The sequence below is a fragment of the Equus caballus genome, chromosome 15 (genome assembly GCF_041296265.1).
Source record: "Equus caballus isolate H_3958 breed thoroughbred chromosome 15, TB-T2T, whole genome shotgun sequence".
Lineage (NCBI taxonomy): Eukaryota > Metazoa > Chordata > Mammalia > Perissodactyla > Equidae > Equus > Equus caballus.
Window position 1 is genome coordinate 80,179,684 of NC_091698.1, and position 24,244 is coordinate 80,203,927.

A 24,244-nucleotide genomic window follows, 5' to 3' on the forward strand; every position below is an offset into this window, starting at 1 on the left:
CGCCACTGTTGCCACCGGCTCCGCAGGACACTAGAGCGGGAGCAGCTGTGCCACTGCTTCCAAAAGAAAGTCGCAAGTTGGGTGTCTCCCTGCTCTTTCACCTGGGCGGCTTTCGCATGGGCAGTACCTTGGTTCCAAATTGCAGTCTCATGTTGGCTTCCAGTCAGCAGAACCCTGGGGCTGTGTGCACACTAACTTCTAGGGAAGCTGTGAAAAAAGGTTTCTGGCTTGTACTTTGGGCTGTGGGATTCACAATTTGGAAATTGTACCCAAACACTGGAAGGGCATTCAAAAATGCAAAGCAAAAAGCATGACTACCCTGAGGAAGGGCATTATCATTGGGCTTCTTTAACATTTTGAATGAAACACTGGCTCCTTGTAAATGACATTTCTTTGTCATGAACATCTGAAACATGCCCCTCTTCCCTATGCCATGCCTCTGCAAATATGTGAGCACTAACATCAAACCTTCTTAAAGATTTTTCTTCTTGCCAAATATTTCCAGTTTTTTCAAATGTTAATTTTAGGACAGGATTTCAGTACCCTTGAAAGTCAATAATCTGTCCTCCAGCATTTAGTTTCTTCTACTGAAGCCTCTCTTATATAGTACATCTGAATTATGAGACAGTCTAATTGTAAGGGGTGAGGATGTGGAATTACAGATGTACTTATATATATTTTACATAAATATCATATATATAAAGCTGAGGATAATAGGTACAATGTACCCCTACTTCCTGAAGGAATTACTCAAGGTGATTTGACCCTCCTTTCCTAAGGCATATTAGGAAGTTGCCAAGCACGACTTGACCCAATAACCTCCCCTGCCACTGACTATAAGGGCAGAGCACTAGCAAAATTCTAGAACAACTATTAGAGTTATGAATTATAGGCCCCAGAGAGAAAAAATATTATGACTTTTTCCCTCCTTCCCCATTAAATTGGGAATGAAAAGCATGAGTATCTATAAATGCTTAAAGTCACAGCATAGCACTGATGTGGTGCTTTTGGATACGGTATCTAAGTTGATATTCATAACAATCCTGGCGCAAGCTGGGTAGCCACCATTTTACTGCTAAGAACCTTACGTGACTTGTTTTAGTTGCAAGATGGAATCCACACTTAAACTCAGGTCTTTTGGCTCCAGAGCCCTGGGCATTTCCACTATGCCACAGTCCCAGGATAACAAGGGGTGGGAGGGACTGAGAGGAAGAGCAAAAGGGCAAGGGATGTAGCTCTTGGAACTTACTCAGGATGCCAAAATTTCTAGTGAATTATCTATTCCAAATGCATTGAAAACACCTGACTGCAAATTCATTTGCAAAAGGAACTGGTGCAGCCGCATGGAGGATGAGCTTGCATGAATTCCTGATGTGAATCCAGCTCTTGCGTCTTTAAGCTCGTTTCACTTCTTTCCCTGGCTGCGTCTGCTTACATACATCTTCTTTCTCAAAACTGGTGGTACTTCTGTCCAAACCATTCTTACTATGATTTGAGAAAAGAAAAAGAACTTCTTTTACAATGCCTTGCCACATCTACAGGAAAAGGTGGCTTTATTGTGAAACAGAAAGCAAATAACAAGAAACTGTACTTTTTTTTTAGGAAGATTGACCCTGAGCTAACATCCGTTGCCATTCTTCCTCTTTTTGCTTGAGGCAGATTGTCCCTGAGTGAACATCTGTGAGAACATCCTGTACTTTATACATGGGATGCCACCCAGCATGGTTTCATGGGTAGTGTGTAAGTCCACACCAGGGATTTGAACTGGCGAACCCCAGGCCAATGAAGCCGAGCATGCGAACTTGACCATGGCACACCAGGACTGCCCCAGAAATTTTACTTTAAGAGTGGCTTTCTATCCACCAAGAAGAGAGAGCAACCGGATTGCTCAACCAGGTACCATGGAGAGAGAGAATGGGATTTTTTTGGGGTGGGTGGGGGAGAGGATTGGTCCTGAGCTAACATCTGTTGCCAATCTTCCTCTTGGTTTTTTTTTCTCCCCAAAGCCCCAGTACATAGTTGTATATCCTAGTTGTAGATCATTCTCGTCCTTCTATGTGGGATGCCGGCTTGATGAATGGTGTGTAGGTCCATGCCCAGGATCTGAACTGGCAAACCCTGGGCCGCTGAAGTGGAGGGCATGAGCTTAACCATGGGGCCAGCCCCAAGAGTGGGATTTTTAAGTGGGTTTTGCAACCAAATATTGAAATTTGGATTTACATTCGTTTAAAGCTTTTGTCTGCTGGGTATAAAAGCCTTAACTCCAAAGAACATGGTTTCGCATGGCTGGCTGGATTTGCCTGCAGGGAAACTTTTAGGGGCAGTCAGTCTGATCTGGGGGCCTTCATCAGTCCCTTGGAATTGCTGTATAAATGCACTTTAAGTCAGAGGGATGAATCTGTGTTTACTATGAGACGAAGTGAAGGGAAGGACTTTGAGATAATTTTTGGCCTTATAGAAATGAAATCTACTCTTGTTCCTTAGACTATTGTTAGAGTTGAAGATCAGAGCTCAAAAGACCTAGGGGGACAACTCAGTCCATCTATTCCTCTGAATTACTGACAAGAAACCTGATATCTGGACAGAGAAGTGAAGGAAACCACTGTTTACAGGACCCCTATTATTGATGGGGTCTTTACATACTTTATCTCAGTTAATCCTTACAACCCTGGTTTTAGAGAGGGGGAAATATGGTGGAGAGAATTAAATGACTTGCTGCAGGTCACGCAGCTAATTTGTCTACAGAACTAGGATAGAACACAGGCTCCTATTACTGTTCTCTTAACAGGTCAGGACACTTCTGTAATACTAATTGCAGGAGTCTTCCCGGGCTAACATAACAAAATACCACAGACCGGGTGGCCTACACAACACAAAGTTATTTTCTCACAGTTCTGGAGGCTAGAAGTCCAAGATCAAAGTGTCTGCAGGTCTGACTTCTTCTGGGGCTGCACTCCTTGGCTCACAGATGGTTGCCTTCTCCCTGCGTCCTCCATGGTCTCTCCTCTGGGCGTGCATCCCTGGGGTCTCCCTTTGTGGGTCCAAATCTCCTCTTGTAAGGATACCAGTCAGATTAGACTAGGGCCACCCTAATGGCCTCATTTTAACTTAATTACAGATCTTCCTTGACTTATGATGGGGGTTTACATCCCAATAATCCCATCGTAAGTTGAAAATATCCTAAGTCAAAAATGCATTTAATACACCCAACCAACAGAACGTCATAGCTTCGCCTAGCCTACCTTAAATGCGCTCAGAGCACTTCCATTAGTCCACAGCCAGACAAAATAATTTAACGCAAAGTCTATTTTATAATAAAGTGTTGTCTATCTCACGTAATTTATTGAGTACTGCACTGAAAGCAGATAACAGAACAGTTGTACAGGGACAGAATGGTTGTTAAGTGTATCAGTTGTTTACCCTCGTGATCACGTGGCTGACCGGTAGCTGTGGCTCACCACCACTGCTGCCCAGCATCATGACAGAGTCCATACTGCATATCAATAGCCCGGAAAAAGATCAAAATTCAAACTATAGTTTCTACTGAATGTGTATCGCTTTCACACCATTGTAAAGTTGAAAGATTCTAAGTCAGTCAGGCACTGTCTGTACATCTTTAAAGGCCCTATCTTCAAACACAGTTCCATTCCGAGGTGGCAGGGGCTGGGACTTCAATATACGATTTTGAAGGAACACAATGTAGCCCAAAACACTAATGTTAACAATAATATGTGAGATTGCTGGAGTCTACTTGAGATCTAAGAACACTCTAGTCTAGAACCTTCTTACTAGAAAGGAAAACAGATGACACCCACTGACTGTCTCTGTTCCAACTGCTTTCCCATTTAATCTTCACGGCAGTCCTAGGAGATGAGTTTTATTCATGTCAGTGTTTCCGATAAAGAAAGCAAGACTCAGTGAAGTAAGGGTACGCATCTAATAAACTGCAGAGTGAGGATTTGAATTCAGGACTGCAAGGCCAAAGCTCACACACATTTTCCTCTTCTGTGTGGTGCCTCTCTGCTCCCATTATATATAACTTTTCTCTCATTTCATCCATATGTTGTGGGAATGACTTCATAGACACGGGTTATATGGGTCCCAAGAAACTTCAGTTCTCTAAGGAGCTCATGTAACCATTTGGAAGAAAATACCCATTTTTAGAATTAGTTCTAAATATTATTTTCCAAAGTACAAATATAGGAAATCGATTTCTTCCACGCAGTTCAATTGTTTACTAGACAGCTTGCTTGGGGTGGGGAGTGTTCAGAGCCATAGCCGCGATGCAGGGGAGCAAACTGGTCACAGCCCTGTACTTCATACCAGTGGGTAACTGAGAGTGAACTATCTGGGCTTCAGACTATGCGTAGATTTTATTCTCGAGAGCAGCCAATAACTAGTCAATTGTCACTGACTTGGTTCCCTGATCCGGTCACAGACTCTCTCTGTGGGTAGGAAGAATACTTTCAGTATCCAAACTGAATATGAATTTTTAGCATCTTCAACCTCAGCTGAGATTCCTGCCTGATGATCCACGGAGCAATTATAATTGACTATTTTAGCAAAGTGACTGGATGGCCGGGTCTGGGGCTAGTTTAATCTGTTTACATGTGAATATAAGGAACTTCTTGGCTCCTTCCTCTACCTTCTTCCTCTTTTTTCTGTTTTCACTTAAACTCTGACCATGACCTCTGATGGAGGTCTGATTCCTCTCACACCCACCCCTTTTTGACGGGGTAGAAAGGGAGGGAAGAAACTATAGTTGCTGCTATTTACGGAGTCCTTTCTGTGTGCCGGTCACTATTCTTTGGTCGAGGTCTCCCAGCCTATCACTGGTGGAGCTGGAATCTGAACTCAGTCCTGACATCAAAATAGGCCCTTGCTCACACTCCTGTGCTACCCAATCCTTATTTTCAGGCTGGTTGCCCGATGGCTCTTTCCCTAAAGAGCTGCTTCCTCTGCCCAGAAATAGCCTTTCCCCTTTACAGGCCGGTGAACTTTGGTTTCCTTCAAGAACTACTCAAAAGTCACCTCTTCCAGGCAGAATTAAATATCCCTCTGCAGGGTTCCCCTAGAACACTGACCTTCAAACTTTTATTGATCACAACTCACAATGAGAAATAGATCTTAACATCAGTACCCAGTGCTGGGATATATAACTAACCGGAACAAAACTTTCATGAAAAAATACAATGCATTCTGATTTCACCTTTAATTCTATTTCATATTTTAAAAATGCACTAATTGTAACCCACTTAAAATGATATCACGACCTCCTAATGAGTTGACCAGTTTGAAAAACTGCCTGGGAAGACACTCTTTCTTCCTTTGACAGCTTTTCTTGCTTCGCTCATCTCTGAAAGCCTTGGATCCTCTGGCTCCCCACACAGACACACTGGGGCCCAGTTCTTTAATGCCATATCCATTAGCTGTCTAAGATGAAGTTCCTTTTTGTTTTTTGGTGAAGAAGGCTGTCCCTGAGCTAACGTCTATTGCCAGTCTTCCTCTTTTTCTTTGAGAAAGATTATCCTTGAGCTAACATCTGTGCCAAACTTCCCCTATTTTGTATGTGGGACACCATCACAGCGTGGCTTGATGAGCAGTGTGTAGGTCAGTGCCCAGGATCTTAACCTGTGAACCCTGGGCTGCTGAAGCAGAGCGTGCAAACTTAACCACTACACCACCAGGCCAGACCCCCATTTTGATCTTATTTGTCCAGTGATGAAAAGTTTGGCCCTAAGAGCATGACTATTTGTACCTTGGTTGGGTGTACCTAGCATATTTGACAGTTAAGCAAATAATTTTGAACATCCCTCTCCTTTATACAATGCTATTTTCAATAATAATCATATAACAAATTAATGATAGTAATGGCCAGAAAAGAAGCCCAGACAGTGACAATTTTCTTTTTTTTTTTTAATTTTTAATTGTGGTAAAATATATGTAATGTAAAACTTACTGTCTTAACCTTTTTTTTTTTTTTGAGGAGGATTAGCCCTGAGCTAATGTCTGCTGCCAATCCTCCTCTTTTTGCTGAGGAAGATTGGCCCTGAGCTAACATCTGTGCCCATCTTCCTCTACTTTATATGTGGGACACCTGCCACAGCATGGCTTGATAGGTGGTGCGTAGGTCCGCACCCAAGATCTGAACTGGCAAACCCTGGGCTGCCGAAGAACATGCGAACTTAACTGCTACACCACCAGGCTGGCCCTTCATCTTCGGCAGTTTTTAAGTGTACAATTCAGTAGTGTTATGCACATTCACATTGTTGTACAATCAATCTCCAGAACTTTTGCATTTTGCAAAGTTGAAACTCTGTATCCATTAAGCAACTGCTCCCCATTTTCTTCTCCCCACAGTCCCTGGCAACCACCATTCTACTTTTTGTTTCTATGAATTTTACTATTCTAGATATGTCATATAAGTGGAAGCATATAGTATTCATCTTTTTGTGAATAGATTATTTCACCTAGCATAATGTCCTTAAGGTTCATCCATACTGTAGCTTGTGACAGGATTTCCTTCCTTCTTGAGTCTGAATAATATTTCATTTTATGTATATACTACATTTTGTTTATTCATTCATCTGTCACTTAACACTTGAGTTGCTTCTACCCAAGTGGTTCTCATGAATAATGCTGCTATAAATATGGTTGTACAAATATCTCTTTGAGACTTTGCTTTCAATTTTTTGGATATACACCCAGAAGTGGAATTGCTGGATCTTATGGTAATTCTATTTTTAATTTTTTGAAGAACTGCCAGACTGTTTTCCATAATAGCTGCACCATTTTTCATTCCTATCAACAGTGCACAAGCGTTCTGATTCCTCCACATCCTCATCAATACTTGTTATTTTCTGTTTTTGTTTTTTGTTTTTAATAGTCATTCTAATAGGCCTGAGGTGATATCTCATTGTGCTTTTGATTTGCATTTCCTTTATGATTAGTGATGCTAAACATCTTTTCATATGCTTATTGGCCATTGTTTATCTTCTTTGGGGAAATGTCTACTTAATTCTTTCCCCTTTCTTTTTTTTAAAATTTTTGCTGAGGAAGATTCACCCTGAGCTAACATCTGTACCAATCTTCCTCTATTTTGTATGTGGGTTGTCACCACAGCATGGCTGCAGACAAGTGGTATAGGTCCATACCTGGGAACCAAACCTGAGCCACCAAAGTAGAGTGTGCAGAACTTAGCCACTAGGCCATAGGGCTGGCCCCTCTTTGCCCATTTTTGAATCTAGTTTTTTATTTGTTGTTGTTGTTTTATAGTGATAATTTTCTTTTATTAAACTTTGTGTGTATAATCATAGCAGTAAAAATAAATAAATAAACTAGAGTAAACACTGCAGTACAAAAAAAATGAAAAATTTATACCTACATATTGGTCCAGCATAGTGATGAATAATCAAATCCCTTTTCAAACCTTACCTTCTGCAACTTTGTCAATGACTTTAGCAACCTGATCATTGTGCATATTTGTGTTCAAGAGACAGTAATACCAGAATTTTCAATATATCTCAGCTCATAGTTACATGAAGAACACTTTTTAAAAATTTTAATTTCAAAAAATTTCTTTCAAATGAGGCAACATAAAAAAATAGTTATAAGGATAAGTTCAGCAGAAATTCATAAACATTCTGTTTCATATTATATTCCAGAAGTTGAAATATGGTGTATGCCTTTGTTTCTTTGGGATTGATTGTGGTGACTTTTAAAGTCACTAAAGTCTGTAGTAAAATTAATAAATTAATTAAAGATCTCCCATATGTAAACCTAGAGGAGGCTCAAGCTGGATATTTCCCCGTCCCCAGGTCAGCTGGGCTCTGATAATAGCCCTGTAGGTGAGGCTCTGGTAAAATTTGTCTTGAGGGCAGTCCTTTTTAAGAAGAATAGAATGCTCTGGGTCTATTTCAAAATGGCTACTTTTCCCTTCCCCTTGCTGGAAGCATGAGACAGGATTTTTCTCTGTCAATGAAAATAACCAATAACCATTCTATAGATAAGAGAGAGAAGGTGAATTTTACCTGAACCAGGTTAAGAACTATGATCTGGGAAGGCAGTCTCCACAAAGGAAGAAAGCATTCCAGAGAAGCACGGTTTTCAGTACAGTTTTATACCTTTTTAGAACAAAGAACAGACGTCAAACCTGCCCAGGATACACATTCATCGAAATTTCAACGAGATATTTAGTTGTAGATTAGCGGGTGAATATGACCCTGATGTCCAGGAAAGGAAGCTTATTTTCAGAAGTACTGATACTGGCACCATAGGAAAGGAAGCATGCATCCTTATCCTCAGACTGCATTCTTTTACTTTGAGATAATGTTTAATGCATTCTTTACTTCAGCAGTTAAAGCAGATGTACCACAAATGTTTCACAGGCCATAAGTCAGGCTCCTTTAGTTGAGACCAAATCAGGTTTAAACCAGACTAGCTATCCCATACATCTCAACATGTGAAAATTTCTCATCACTCTAATCTTCATTATGAGAACTTGGCAGGACTCTTGGAGGTAAAACTCACAAGAGCCTGGGGGCCTTCCTAAGACTAGCCTCTCCTGGAGGTTTTAATTCTCATACTTGTCTACACTGAGCCTCTAGCAATTTGCCAATCATGGTTTAGGGTTTCCTAACAGGATACTGGTTCCTCAGAGGTTTCTGCTCATGAGTTCCTGCTCCTTGCGGGTTTCTGCTCCAGTAAATTGTGATTCTCTTTCTCTGTATCCACCTGACTGTCTCTCCAATTTTAGGGCAGCAATTTGCCTGTGACCTCAATTCTCTGATATATCTAAAGAGACTTACTGATTTTCAGTCTATTCAGCTTTTTACTTGATATTAGGTTGGAGTAACAACTTCCTTACATGCCAGACCAGAGACCAGAAGTCAAAAAGGCTTCTTTTAAAAATAGAAATCAATAAACTAATCTTAAAATTTATATGGAAATGCAAACAATTCTAAAAAAGAATAAAATTAAAGTATTTATGCTACCTGATTTTAAGATTTATTTTAAGGATACAATGATCAAGACCATATGATATTGGAATAAGGACAGACATATAAATCAATAGAACAGAATAGAATCCAGGAATAGCTTCACAAATTCAACGGGTAAAAGATACTCTTTTCAACCAATCATGCTAGAAAAACCAGATATCCCTATGGGGAAAAAAATGAACCTCAACTCTTTATTTCACATCATAAACCAAAATTATCTCAAAATGGATCAATGACCTAAATGTAAAAGCTAAAATTATAAAACCTCTAGAAGAAAACTTACATGAAAATCTTTGTGGCTCAAGACAACAATGATTTTGTAGATAGAAGACAACTAGCATGAATCAAAGAAGAAAAAGTAAGTTGGACTTCATAAAAATGGAAATGTTTTGCTCTTCAAAAGATGTAAGTGAATGGAAAGGCAAACCATTGTATTAATCATGTTTTAAATTTTCTATATTTTATGATGCTTTGCTATCCTGGGAGCTTTGCTGGCTGGGAGAGACTGCCCCTACCAGGGCTAGCAATTTCCTAGGGATAGCAAAAAACTTGCCTGTGAGTGTGCCTTTCATATACAAACCAATCAACCCCGAAATCCATATCCCCAGCCACTAACTTCATCTAACTCTCACACCCAAACACCAATATATCCCCTGGCCTAAATTAATACAGGGCTACCCTGTAGAGCCCACAGTCTGCTGAAATTATTCAAATTACCCAATCTTAAACTTGCTCAAACTTGCCTACCTTGCCTCACTCATTCCTTCCTATGAAAACTGTAAAAGAGGCTCTGGGCTAAGCTTTTTGCCTTTGCTCCTTCTGCCTCCTGATCAACTCTGGTACTTCCCTGTGTGGTCCTGTGGGACCCTGTATGGCATGGCACGTCCTCCTTCTCTTGGGAATTGTAAGTAATAAAACTTCTCTCATTGGCATTGACCTCTCCATTTTGTCACTCAGTTATCTCTATAAATTAAATCCCAGGTACCATCAAAACAACCACAGATTAGAAGAAAATATTCACAATACATATATCTGACAAAAAACTTGCATCCGGAATTTATGAAGAACTCAAAAGTCAATAATAAAAAGACAAGCCAATTTGTAAAATGGGCAAAAGATTTGTACAGATACTTTACAAAAGATTTATGAACGAACAAAAAGGTACAGGAAAAGATGCTCAACATCATTAGTCATCAAGAAAACTAAAAATACATAATGAGATACCACTACCAACTCATTAGAATGGCTAAAATTAAAAATATGGATAATGGCAAGTGCTAGTAAGGATTTGGAACAGCTGGAACTGTTGGTTTTACATGCCAGTGGGAATATAAAATGGTATAACCACTTTGAAAAACAGTTTGGCACCTTCTATAAAATTAACATACACTTACACATGACCCAGGAATTCCACTTGTAGGTATTTTACCCAAGAGAAATGAAAACATATGTACGAAAGGATACTTGTACATGAATGTTCATAGCAGCTTCATTCATAATAGCCAAAAACTGGAAACAAACCAAATGTCCATCAATACGAGAATTGATAAGTAAACTAATCTGTTCATACAATGGAATATTGCTCAGCCACAAAAAGGAGTGAACTACCAACACATGCAAACAATAAGGCAAATCTCAAAAACATGCTGGTAAGTGAAAGGAGCCAGACACAAGTGCACATACTGTATTTTTTCATTTATATGTACTTCTAAAACAGGCAAAACTAATTTATAGTTAAAGAAATCAGACCAGTGGTTGCTTTGGTGGGGAATAGGAGGGATGGACCATACAGGGACACAAGGGAACTTTCGGCAGTGATGGAAATATTCTAAATCTTGACAGGGGTATTATCGACTTGGGTGTATATGTTTGTCAAAGACTCTTTGCATTTTATTGCATGTAAATCATACTTTGAAGAGGTTGATTTTAGAAATGAGGCAGTTTAATACTTAACTGATATAGAAAGGTCTCAAAAATATAGTAAGTAAAAAAAAATGAATGTCAAACATTAGGTATGTTGTGTCCTTATTTGGTGTGGGGAAAAAAAAAAAGAAGTACAGAAGTGACAATGGTTGCTGCTTGATAGTTTCTGGTTCTGTTTTGGTAGTTTTACAGAATGAGGAGCAGCTTTACAGAAAGAAGAGGACAATACTGGGATCATCTTTGACCTGTCCACTTGGAAATAATATCATCTACTGAGTTATAGAAAGGTGGAGAGCTTTTATTCACAACAAGTAAGTGCACTAGAAATAAAATCTGGGGGCTGGCTCCATGGCCGAGTGGTTGAGTTCGCGTGCTCTGCTGCAGCGGCCCAGGGTTTGGATCCTGGGTGTGGACATGGCACTGCTCGTCGAGCCACGTTGAGGCGGTGTCCCACATCCCACAACTAGAAGGACCTGCAACTAAGATATACAACCATGTACTGGGGGGTTTGGGGAGATAAAGCAGAAAAAAAAAAAAATGATTGGCAACAGTTGTTAGCCCAGGTGCCAATCTTTAAAAAAAAAAAAAAATCTGCCTTATTATATAGTGTGCTACCAAATACTGATGATATTGAATAGAAAATCAATTCATGCCTTCCCCTGACTAGTTATATGTGGAAGTCCTGATAAACATTCTTCTGTGATTTTCAGAATTCAGTTACGAACATGGCAGCCCGTGATAAAAGGCAGAACCAAAAATAGGGTAGGACTCACACAAAGAGTGACAAGGTGCATGTTTTAAAATATTGGTCCCCTGCCATCACCTCTTCAGCCATATCCTTCTATCCAGAAACAGAGAGATATACCTGTCAAGATCATTCTGAAGAAACACACTGTAGATCTAAGTGGAAACCAAAATGCAACACTTTGATGACTGGGTGTAGACCTGTATTAACCAATGTAGCAGCCACTGGCCACGTTGTTTATTTAAATGTGAATTTAAATAAATAAAAATTAAATAAATTTAAAATTCAGTTGCATAGTCACACTAGCCACATTTCACGTGCTCAATAGCCACATGTGGCTAATGGCTACTCTCTCAGACAGCGCAAATATAGAACATGTCCATCATATCAGAAATTCTACTGTACAGTGACGGTCTAGATGAAGAGATATTCTGATGAGAATGAATACTGAGTGAATGAACGAACAGCTTGCGTTTATCTGACTTCCTGATAAGAGAGGGGTATGATAGTCCACACACAGGGAGCTATACCATGGTTACTAATAAGGACATCTTACAGTTACATAGCAGTACACTTTTCAAATTTTAAAACATTTTTATGAATGTGACTTTAGTCAATATTTTTCATGACAGTTAATAGTTAAAGTATCAATGTCTTAGTTCTATAGCTGAAGAAATGTAGCCTCAAAAAGTATAGTTTTATGACCTTGCAGAGGTCTCTGGGACTTTCCTAGGTGATGTTTCTTCAACAGTAAAATGAAGATCGTGGCTAGACCCAGACTTAGAGGTCATCTCCAGAGGGAGGATGTAGAAGCCAAGAGAACAGATGAGACCCCAGAGGGAGAGACAGGAGACTCGCTGACAGGACATGTAGACAAAGATGTGGTAACATTCCAGCTGAGGCTAGTGGTAGAGATCTGCACCAGAGAGAAAGGGAAGCTGGGTGGGATGCTGGGAGTTGGAGTGCCTGATGGTACCTTTCAGACCAGAGAGGGCTTGGGGCCTTTGGGAGGACCACATCCACTTGGATGAGTCCAGAAAGATTTGAAAACCAGGAGCAGCCCAGCCCAGCAAGACAACTAGTGCAGACAGCATCTGAGAGTGAAAAACCAGGGAGACATTTCTCCGAGCTGTCGTAGACTGCCTGGGTCTGCATTTGAGAGTTAGATCTTGGAGAGCCAGACACAGAAATGACACAGCTTCCCCAGGGACGAGGAGAGGTGGGAGCTTACACTGGACACAAACAGCTGTTTTGCAGTCATACTCTTCAGAAATGACCAAACTCTATGGGAGATAAAAGGTACTACTCCTTTTAGTGGTGACAGCAGAGTAATGGCCAAAAACAGTAGCTAACATGTATTGAGCTATTCGTATAAGATAGCATACACGGATTCTCATAACAACTTCCTAAATTAAATACTGTCCTCGATTCCATTGTACAGGTAAGGCACGAGTGGTGTACTGGAGCTGCTTCGTACTGTTTTGTGAGACCTGATTGTTGAATTTTCATGATTTTTGTTAGCCAGTTGACATATGCTGTTAGCTTGAAATCAGCCATGGTGGGAATATTTATAACACAGAGACTGGTAAATGCTACAGATTAGGGCCTTTACCCACAGAGAACCAGTTTATTCAACATTTAGCAGCACAGCACTGAAATAGCCTCAAAGAGGTTTGGCAACTTGCCAAGGTTACACAGATGTTAGCAACTGACAGATCCTAGGCCAGTCTTATCACTTTAAAGCCCATAGTCTTACTACTATGACCTCACTGAGGACCCTTTTATACTGAGGGGACAACATTGCTTGTCTTACTTCGTTACCAAAGAAAAACCATCTTGCTCACCAAGGACTCTAGGAATAGGGATGAGGGGCTTTGCAGAGCTTTTCTTGAGGGCTTGGAATTCAATCATTTGGCATCTCCATAACTCAAGATGGGTCCAAAGGAAAAAAACGCGTGATCCGAATGCTCTGGCTACACGATGCTGATATGCACAATTTATGTTTATTTATAAATAAATAAATGTGTATATTTTTCTCCACCTCCTCAGTGAATTTCATAAAGGACAATAGCCAAGCCCTCATTCAAAGGATGGGAATGACTGTTATAAAGCAAGTTGTGGATGAGCTATTTGTGTGGAATGTTGTGAATTACGCAGAAGTAAACATCATTTGCTGTGAGAAGGTTGAGCAGGATGCTGCGAGACAACTCATTCACATGATTTTGAAGAAGGGTTCAGAAGCCTGTAACCTCTTTCTTAAATCCCTTGAAAAGTGGAACTATCCTCTGTTTCAAGACTTGAACGGACAAAGTAAGTATCAATTTGCTTGCATTTGTTCTACAAATAGAATAAACCATGGGGAAGACCCACAATCCCCATGACAGAGCCTCTGCTCTCCTCCATCTTTATATCATGGGGCAGTGGGCTTTGGTCAGGCTAAGGAAAAGCTCAGACACTATCAGAAAAAACTCCCATTAAATCACTTGATGGTGAAGCCAAACAAGTAACTCCAGGGTTGGCGAATGATTCAGTATATAGTCTCACTTCAAAATCAAATTGGAGGGGCTGGCCCCGTGGCTGAGTGGTTAAGTTCGTGTGCCCTCCTTTGGCAGTCCAGGGTTTCATGGGTTTGAATCCTGGGCGCAAACCTAGCACCACTCATCAGGCCATGCTGAGGCGGTGTCCCACGTACCACAACTACAACGACCCACAACTAAATTATATACAACTATGTAATGGGGGGCTTTGGGGAGGAGAAGGAAAAATAAAATCTTTTTAAAAAAATCAATTTGGACAATGAAGGCACTTAAGAAGTCAAGGCAGCAGTGGTTCTCAACATTCCTTCATTTGGTGAGGACCATCTGTGGTTGAGTGGTCCAGTTGACTACCTACCCATGATCCAGGCACCATGGCAAAGACAGCCTGACTGACTAACGGAGCATGATTCTGCATTTCATGAAATATTAATTTAGTTTTGATTCCTTTAAATTATTAAATTATTTCATGACAGATTATAATCAAGGTTAAGGCTTGATCTGTTGAAAGTTACCCCTAACCATTATTCTCAGCCATATCCCCACCATTCTCATGTACTTTCCTTAACCCAAACACAGGCTCCTCCCATTGCCAATCAGCTGCTACAAGATTTGGTGGTGGAAAGGAGGAAGCAGAAGGCAAAAGGGGAAGAAGGGCAGGGGCTGGCCCCGTGGCCAAGTGGTTAAGTTCGCGCGCTCCGCTGCAGGCGGCCCAGTGTTTCGTTGGTTCGAATCCTGGGCGCGGACATGGCACTGCTCATCAAACCACGCTGAGGCAGCGTCCCACATGCCACAACTAGAAGGACCCACAACAAAGAATATACAACTATGTACTGAGGGGCTTTGGGGAGAAAAAGGAAAAAAAAAAAAAGGGGGAAGAAGGGTAAAAGCTGACAGGGAAAAGCAGGAGTAAATATTTGGAACCCTTTGTGCCAGTTCAGAACTAGGGCAGGTAAAGTTATCAAAGGAAGAGTCTCAGTATCCCTCCCCCCACCCCTTCATCCTCCTGAATTCTAGGTTCTGGGGAGACACAGAATTGGGTCCTTTTTAACGTCACTTCTTCTCTAACAGGTCTTTTCCATCAGATGTCAGAAGGAGACTTAGATGATTTGGCTCAAGACTTGAAAGATTTCTACCATACCCCATCTTTTCTGAACTTCTATCCCTTGGGTGAAGATATTGACATTATTTTTAATTTGAAGAGCACTTTCACAGAACCTGTTCTATGGAGGAAAGACCACCACCATCACCGTCTGGAGCAGCTGAGCCTGAGCGGTCTGCTAGACACTCTTCAGAGCCCCTGCATCATCGAAGGGGAATCTGGCAAAGGGAAGTCCACTCTGCTACAGCGAATCGCCATGCTCTGGGCCTCTGGAAAGTGCAGGGCTCTGACCAAGTTCAAATTAGTCTTTTTTCTCCGTTTGAGCAGGGCCCAGGGTGGACTCTTTGAAACCCTGAGTGATCAACTCCTGGGTATCCCTGACACGATCAGGAAGCAGACTTTCATGGCCAAGCTGTTGAAGCTACGGCAGAGAGTTCTTTTTCTCCTTGATGGCTACAATGAATTCAAGGCCCAGAACTGCCCAGAAATTGAAGCCCTGATAAAGGAAAACCACCATTTCAAGAATATGGTCATTGTTACCACCACCACTGAGTGTCTGAGGCACATCAGGCAGTTTGGTGCCCTGATTGCCGAGGTGGGGGATATGACGGAGGACAGCGCCCAGGCTCTCATCCAGGAGGTGCTGATAAAGGAGCTCGCTGATGGCTTGTTGCTCCAAATTCAGAAATCCAGGTGCTTGAGGAATCTGATGAAGACTCCTCTCTTTGTCGTTATAACTTGTGCAATCCAGATGGGGGAGAGTGAGTTCCACTCTCATACACAAACAAGGCTGTTCAAGACCTTCTACGATCTGCTGATACAGAAAAATAAGCACAAATGTAAAGGGGTGGCTGCAAGCGACTTCACTCGGAGCCTGGACCACTGTGGAGACCTAGCTCTGGAGGGCGTGTTCTCCCACAAGTTTGATTTCAAACTGGAGGACATGTCCAGTGTGCATGAGGATGTCCTACTGAAAGCTGGACTCCTCTGTAAATACACAGCTCAACAGTTCAAGCCAAAGTATAAATTCTTTCATAAATCATTCCAGGAGTATGTAGCGGGACGCAGACTCAGCAGTTTATTGACTTCCCAAGAGCCAGAAGAGGTGACCAAGGGGAACAGTCACTTGCAGAAAATGGCTTTCATTTCAGACATTACATCCAAGTATAGCAACCTGCTCCTGTACACGTGCGGATCATCTGCCGAAGCCACCAGGACTGTTCTGAGACACCTTGCAGCAGTGTGTCAACATGGCAGCCTCCATGGACTTTCCATCACCAAGAGACCTCTCTGGAGGCAGGAATCTAAGGAAAATGTGAAAAACACCACCGTGCAAGAAACTCTGAAAGCCATAAACATCAATTCCTTTACAGAGTGTGGCATTAATTTATTCCATGAGAGTAGATTCGAATCAGCCCTGAGCGAAGAATTTGAAGCTTTCTTTTGCGGTAAAAGCTTATATATCAACTCAGAGAACATCCCTGATTACTTATTTGATTTCTTTGAACTCTTGCCTAATTGTGCAAGTGCTCTGGACTTCGTTAAACTGGACTTCTACGGGAGAGCTACAGCTTCGCAGGACAAGACCACAGAAGACACAAGCAGGACCCACACGGAAGAGTCCTCAGGAACCTACATTCCCAGCAGGGCCGTGTCTTTGTTCTTTAACTGGAAGCAGGAATTCAAGACTCTGGAGGTCACACTCCGGGATTTCAGCAAGTTGAATAAGCAAGATATCAAATATCTGGGAAAGATATTCAGTTCTGCTACAAGCCTCAGATTGTACATTAAGAGATGTGCTGGCGTGGCTGGAAGCCTCAGTTCCATCCTTAGCACCTGTAAGAACATTCATTCCCTTGTGGTAGAAGCCAGTCCCCTCACCCTAACAGATGAGCAACACATCACATCTGTGACAAACCTGAAAACCTTGAGTATTCATGACCTACAGGCTCAACGGCTGCCAGGTATTGTAAACATCAGCAGATTAAACTATAATCAAGCCTGGTTCGGTACTGTGGAAATACTAGACATCATATAGTGTTGCTTTAAATTTTCTATTAGTTTCTGCCAGGTGTCAGAACTTGGAAGGGAGGTGGGAAGGCTGGAGAGAGAGGTCCATGTTGGGGGAAGGCTGTCAGATCCATCTTAGGGAGGATTCCCAGAGCTGAAACTATATAGTCCGATTGAATAGCTATATAATTTATTTGGTAAAGTGTGTTGTTTGTGTGTGTGTATAGTAGGTTAAGCTTGTTTTCATTGAACCCTCCCCCTTGTCAGCATCTCCATCTCCACCTAACACCCACTGCTTCCCTGCCAAGTGGTACCTCTCCCCTTTTAAGTGTTGGAGGAATCCAGCCTGTAAACTAATCACCTACAGGAACTAGTGGCTAATTGTGTAACTAGATTCTCATCTAGGAAATTCCAGAACACACTCACCCCGCTTCCACCCCAAGTAGCATTCATTTTGAAAGAAGATTTGGGGAACAGATTTTTTCTAGCAGGAAGAAGTTTCAGAGTTCAAACACACACATGCAGAGGCAATCTTTCTGGGTTAAGGGGAGTTTTTCCCAAATTCAAAATAGCACAAAAGGTGAGTGTCTGCCTTCCCTGAGTAGACAGCCCACTTGTGTAGATGGGCCCTGTTGCCCGGAGCAGAGGCTACTATGTGGTGTGAGGCTATGGGCAGCTGGAGCCTTGCTCTACTTGACTGCAATCTGGATTAATTTTCATCCACGAGTGATTTCCCATTCTGCTCTCTCTCACTTGTCACCCTGTAGAGGAAATTTTCTATCATTTTAAAAATCTAGACCCTTTTGTACAGATAATCTTTGCAAACTCCTACTCAATGCAGGAATCCCTTCTAAAGATTCTGGATAGTCACCCACACTTTATTGGACTAGCTTCTGTGTCAGGAAGCTCACCATCTCCTCTTGACGGCTGTTCCTTTGTGATGATTGATCTTGCAATCTGGCCACCTATGTGCTGAATTTGGCCTACACGTTGTTTAGAATTTTCCTTTTAATGTTTGCCAATATTTTGTTCTTAATTTTTTAAATCTAATTTATTTTTTGAGTAATATGGTATTTTGATATCTGAGTAATATTTTTTGAGTAACATGGTCCAAATTATAAAATAATCCACAATGAAAAGTCTCCTTCCCTTCCCCACCCTCTAGCCATGACTCATCTCCCTGAAGGAGTTGCCAGCATTTTGAAATTCTGGAATATCCTGTGAAAATATAGGATTCTCATTTCTCTTGAAAATTGCAGATTTGGCAACCATGGGCCCACTTCCTCACTTGGTAATGATCGGCCAGAGCTTCATGATCTGTTCCTATGATCTTCAGACGAGACACATAATCTCTGGTTGGGCACAGAGCCCACTTGTTCTACTTCTTGTAATAATATTATCTCCCTGGTCCTTTTTGACATTTGAGTTTAAATCAATGCTCATTCTCTCTTATAGCTAAAATCCACTTCCCTGTCATTTATGCCCAAGATTGGTTTCTATTTCTGCCCTCAAAATCCCCTTAGTTCATCTCTTTTTATTGCTGAATAGTATTCCACTGTATGGATGTACCACAGTTTATCTTGTAACCATCGAAAGACATGTAGGTTATTTCCAGTTTGGGCAATTATGAAGAGAGCTACTATAAGCATTCTTACACACGTTTTTGTGTGAAAAGAAGTTTTCAGTCCATTTGGGTAAATACTTAGGAGTGGGATTGCTGAGCCATATGACAAGTGCTTATTTAACTTTTTAAGAAACTTCCAAGCTATTTTCCAGTTTGTACCATTTTACATTTCCAATAGCAATATATGAGAATTTTAGTTGCTCTGTATTCTCAGTAATGCTTAGTATTCTTTGTGTTTTTCTATTTTTTTCATTCTGCAATAAGAAAAAAAAACAGACAATACTAAATGCTGATGAGGAGGTGGAGCAACTGGAACTCTTTATGTAGTGTTATCTCATCATAGTTGGCTGATAAAAGTTGAAAACTTTTCGTGTGCTTGTTTGCCAACTATATATCCTCATTGGCGAAGTGTCTGTTCAAATTTTTACCCATTTTTAATTGGGTTGTTCTCTCAATGTTTTGTGTTCTTTATATATTCTGGATACAAGGCCTTCATAAGATAAGTGATTTGAAAATATTTTCTCCCAATCTGTAGTCTTTTCATTCTCTTAACAGTGTTTTTCATAGAACAAAAGTTTTAAATTTTGTTTGCACTCCATTTTTTCTTTTACAAATCATGCTTTTGGTGTCATGTCTAAGAACTTTTTGCCTGACCTCAGGTTGTAATGATTTTCTCCTATCTTTTCTTTTTAAAGGTTTGTGTTTTACATTTAGATATATGATCCATTTTGAGCTAATGTTTGTATAATGTGTGAAGTTTAGATTAAGGTTCATTTTTCTTGCGTATGGATACTGAGTTGTTCTATTTGTTGAAATGACTATTTCATCTTTGAATTGCCTTTGTAGCTTTGTCCAAAACTCATTTGGCTATAGCTGTATGGGTGTATTTCTGGACTCTGTTCTCCTATTGATCTATCATTTGCCAATACTCTTGCCTATCTCTTGCCAATATCATGTTGTCTTAGAAACTGTAGCTTTATAGTAAATCACAAATTGATTAATATTATTTCTTCAACTTTATTCTTCTCTTTCAAAATAATTTTTCATAGTCTAGTTCCTTTGTCTTTCCATATAAATTTTAGACTCGCATTGTTTATATCATCAAAAGCTCCTGGGATCTTGGTTGGAATTACATTAAATCTATAGACCAATTTAGGGAGAACTGACATCTTTATCATGTTGAATCTTTCAATCCATGAGCATGGTTTCTCTTTCCATTTGTTTAGATTTTCTTTGATTGCCATTTTGTAGTTTTCATCATGTTGATCCAGTATATATTTTATTAGATTTATACCTAACTTTTTCCTTCTTTTGGAGCTGTTGTAAACGGTATTTAGAAAAATTAGTTGCCAATTATTTATTACTACTATATAGAAATACAATTGATTTTGTTGTGCTGATCTCATAATCTGCACCTTTGCTAAACTCATTCCAGAAAGAACAGTTTATTTCTCCCTTTCCAATCTGTATTCCTTTTACTTCATTTTCTTGCCTTATTCCATTAATTACAAATTGCAGTGCAATGTTGAACAGGAAAGGTGAGAGTGAACATCCTTGTTCCTGATCGTAGGGAGGAAGCATTCAGACCTTCACCATTAAGTATGATGTTTACAGTTTTTTTGTAGATGCCTCTTATCAGGTTGAGGAAGTTTCCTTCTATTCCTAGGTTGCTGAGAATTTTTATCATGAATGGATGTTGGATGTGTCAAATGTTTTTTCTGCATCAATTTATACGACTATGTAGTTTTTTTCTTTAGACTTTTAATATAGTGAATTACATGGATTGATTTCTAAATATTGAAACAGGCCTACATTCCCTGTATGAACTGTACTTGGTGATAGTATAATATTCTTTTTATATATGGCTGGATTCCTTGGTAATACTTTGTCGAGGATATTTTGCTTCTATGGTTGTGAGTAATATTGGTCTGAAGTGTTTTTTTTTTGTTTTATTCTCTTGGTCTGAGTTTCATATTGGTAAATTGTAACTTCATAAAATGAGTTAGGAAGTGTTTACTTTTATTTTCAGGATGTGATTGTGTAGAATGGATGTTATTTCCTCTTTGAATGTTTGGTAGAATTTGCAAGTTAAATTTTCTGTTTCTGCAGATTTCTTTTTTTGGAAAAATTTAAACTACAAATTCAATTTCCTTAATAGTTATATAGGACTATCTAGGTTACTTATGTCATGTTGGGTGAGTTTTAGCAGTTTGTGGCTTTCAAGGAATTGGGTGATTTTAGCTATGTTGTCAAATTTATGTGTGTAGATTTGTTCATATTATTCTCTATCCTTTTAACATCTGTAATTTCTGTAGTGATATCTTCTCTTTCATTTCTGATATTGGTAATTTGTTTTTCCTCTTTTTCTCTTTGTCAGTCTTGCTAGAAATTTATCAATTTTATTGATCTTTTCAAAGATACAGCTTTTTTTTTTTGAGGAAGATTAGCCCTGAGCTAACATCCACTGCCAATCCTCCACTTTTTGCTGAGGAAGACTGGCCCTGAGCTAACATCCATGCCCATCTTCCACTATTTTTATTTTTATTAAGATTATGATAGTTTACAACCTTGTGAAATTTCAGTTGTACATTATTGTCAGTCATGTTGTAGGTACATCACTTCACCTTTTGTGCCCTCCCCCCCCCGCCCCTTTCCCCTGGTAACCACCGATCAGTTCTCTTTGTCTATATGTTAACTTCCACCTATGAGTGGAGTCATACAGAGTTCGTCTTTCTCTGTCTGGCTTATTTCACTTAACATAATACCCTCAAGGTCCATCCATGATGTTGTGAACGGGATGATTTTGTCCTTTTTTATGGCTGAGTAGTATTCCATTGTATATATATACCACATCTTCTTTATCCAATCATCAGTTGCTGGGCACTTAGGTTGGTTCCCCGTCTTGGCTATTGTAAATAATGCTGCAATGAACATAGGGGTGCATGGGACTTTTGGAATTGCTGATTTCAGATTCATAGGATAGATACCCAGTAGTGGGATGGCTGGGTCATAAGGTATTTCCATTTTTAACTTTTTGAGAAATCTCCATACTGTTTTCCATAGTGGCTGCACCAGTTTGCATTCCCACCAACAGTGTATGAGGGTTCCTTTTTCTCCACAACCTGTCCAACATTTGTCAGTCTTGGTTTTGGATGTTTTTGCCATTCTAACAGGTGTAAGGTGATATCTTAGTGTAGTTTTGATTTGCATTTCCCTGATGATTAGTGATGATGAGCATCTTTTCATGTGTCTATTGGCCATCCTTATATCTTTGGAGAAATGTCTGTTCATGTCCCCTGCCCATTTTTTGATCAGGTTGTTTGATTTTTTGTTGTTGAGCTGTGTGAGTTCTTTATTTATTATGGAGATTAACCCTTTGTCAGATAAATAACTTGTAAATATTTTTTCCCAATAAGTGGGCTGTTTTTTCGTTTCAATCCTGTTTTCCCTTGCCTTGAAGAAGCTCTTTAGTCTGATGAAGTCCCATTTGTTTATTCTTTCTATTGTTTCCCTCGTCTGAGGAGTTATGGTGTCTGAAAAGATTCTTTTGAAACTGATGTCAAAGAGTGTACTGCCTATATTCTCTTCTAGAAGACTTATTGTTTCAGGCCTAATCTTTAGGTCTTTGATCCATTTAGAGTTTATTTTTGTGAATGGTGAAAAAGAATGGTCAATTTTCTTTCTTTTACATGTGGCTGTCCAGTTTTCCCAGCACCATTTATTGAAGAGACTTTCTTTTCTCCATTGTAGGCCCTCAGCTCCTTTGTCGAAGATTAGCTGTCCATAGATGTGTGGTTTTATTTCTGGGCTTTCAATTCTGTTCCATTGATCTGTGCACCTGTTTTTGTACCAGTACCATGCTGTTTTGATTACTGTAGCTTTGTAGTATGTTTTGAAGTCAGGGATTGTGATGCCTCCAGCTGTGTTCTTCTTTCCATCTTCCACTATTTTATGTGGGATTCCTGCCATAGCATGGCTTGACAAGTGGTGCCGTGTCAGCATCCAGGATCTGAACTGGGAAACCCCAGGCCACCGAAGCAGAAAATGTGCACTTAACCACTGCACCTCTGGGCTGGCCCCAAGATAGAGCTTTTTTTAAATGAGTTTTTCCTATTGTTTATCTGTTTGCAATTTTTTATTGATTTCTGTCCTTATCTTTTTATTGTCTTCCTTCCTCTTACTTTGGTTTTATTATACTCTTCTTTCTTTAGTTTCGTAAGTATTAAGTTTAGGTTATTGATTTGAGACTTTCCCTCATTTCTAATAAAAGCATTCAATGCTATAAACCTCCCTCTAAGCACTGTGTTAGGTGCAGATTTTGATATGTTTTATTTTTATTTCTGTATTTTTCAAAATGTTATCTAATTTCCCTTGAGACTTCCTATTTGATATATGCTTATTTAGAAATTTGTTGTTTAATTTCCAAGTGTTTGGAGATTTCCCTGTTATCTTTCTGTTATAGTTTTCTAGTCTAATTCCATTATTTTTGGAGAACATGCCTTTAGGTAAGGAAGATGTCCATCTCTGACCAAAACATATATTTTTGTGTCAATTTCATGAACATTTCTTGCCTATGGTGACAACTAAAATCTTTTGATTGGCAATAGAAACCTAGTAAATGAGCACTGAACACAGTTCAATCTCTTTTCTTTTGGCAGGTGGTCTGATTGACAACTTGGGTAATTTGAAGAACCTTATGAAGCTTATACTGGATAACGTTAAGATGAGTGAGGAAGATGCTGTAAATCTAGGTCAGATTTTTGTTTTCTCTTATATTTTTATTAATACAAATATAACAATAAGAATAGTTAAGACTCTTTGACACTGGTTGTATCTATACAAGGCAAGGATGCCTTTATGTGCTTGTGACTACGTTGGTTTTTCTAGACACGTTTCTCCACTCCCATTCCAATGCTTCAGCACCAATTTATGTAAATTGCACACCACTAGATTGTAATCCTTTTGCAGACAGAGCCACAATAGTTTTTTATCTCTCTGGATGATTGACTATGTTTGTATTTAAAGCATAGAGACAATGCAAAAAGTTTATACTGTGGTTTCATAATTAAATAAAACTTCACAAATGGATGGAACACAAGAATGAATGTAGATCAAGTAAACTACAGGAACACAAGGAGAACAGCAGTCTATCACAGGGAGCCGGTCCTCCAGGATAAGGAGGATTCCTGTTGAAGCTGTTTCCCGTCTTCCCAACGTCCCTGCTTTTTTTTTTTTTTTCTTTTTTGGCTTTTCGTTTTCCCTGTTTAAGCCCTCAGTTAAATGCTCCTCAGCTCTGTTGTTTTCATT

The 24,244-nt window shown here is 39.9% G+C and overlaps 1 protein-coding gene across 2 annotated transcripts in view; it reads left to right on the top strand.

Moving 5' to 3' along the window:
• Nucleotides 1-1,605: 1,605 nt before the first annotated feature.
• NLRC4 (NLR family CARD domain containing 4) overlaps nt 1,606-24,244 on the top strand; it is a 44,379-nt gene continuing 21,740 nt past the window's right edge. The window contains exons 1-5 of one of the 2 annotated variants that reach the window (XM_070236521.1): nt 1,606-1,896; nt 11,107-11,233; nt 13,717-13,977; nt 15,273-17,267; nt 23,596-23,688. In XM_070236521.1, the coding sequence (XP_070092622.1) occupies nt 11,233; nt 13,717-13,977; nt 15,273-17,267; nt 23,596-23,688 (2,350 nt within the window). In that variant the 5' untranslated portion in view covers nt 1,606-1,896; nt 11,107-11,232. The remainder of the gene's footprint in view (nt 1,897-11,106; nt 11,234-13,716; nt 13,978-15,272; nt 17,268-23,595; nt 23,689-24,244) is intronic. The other variant, XM_005600080.4, reaches the window with a different exon arrangement.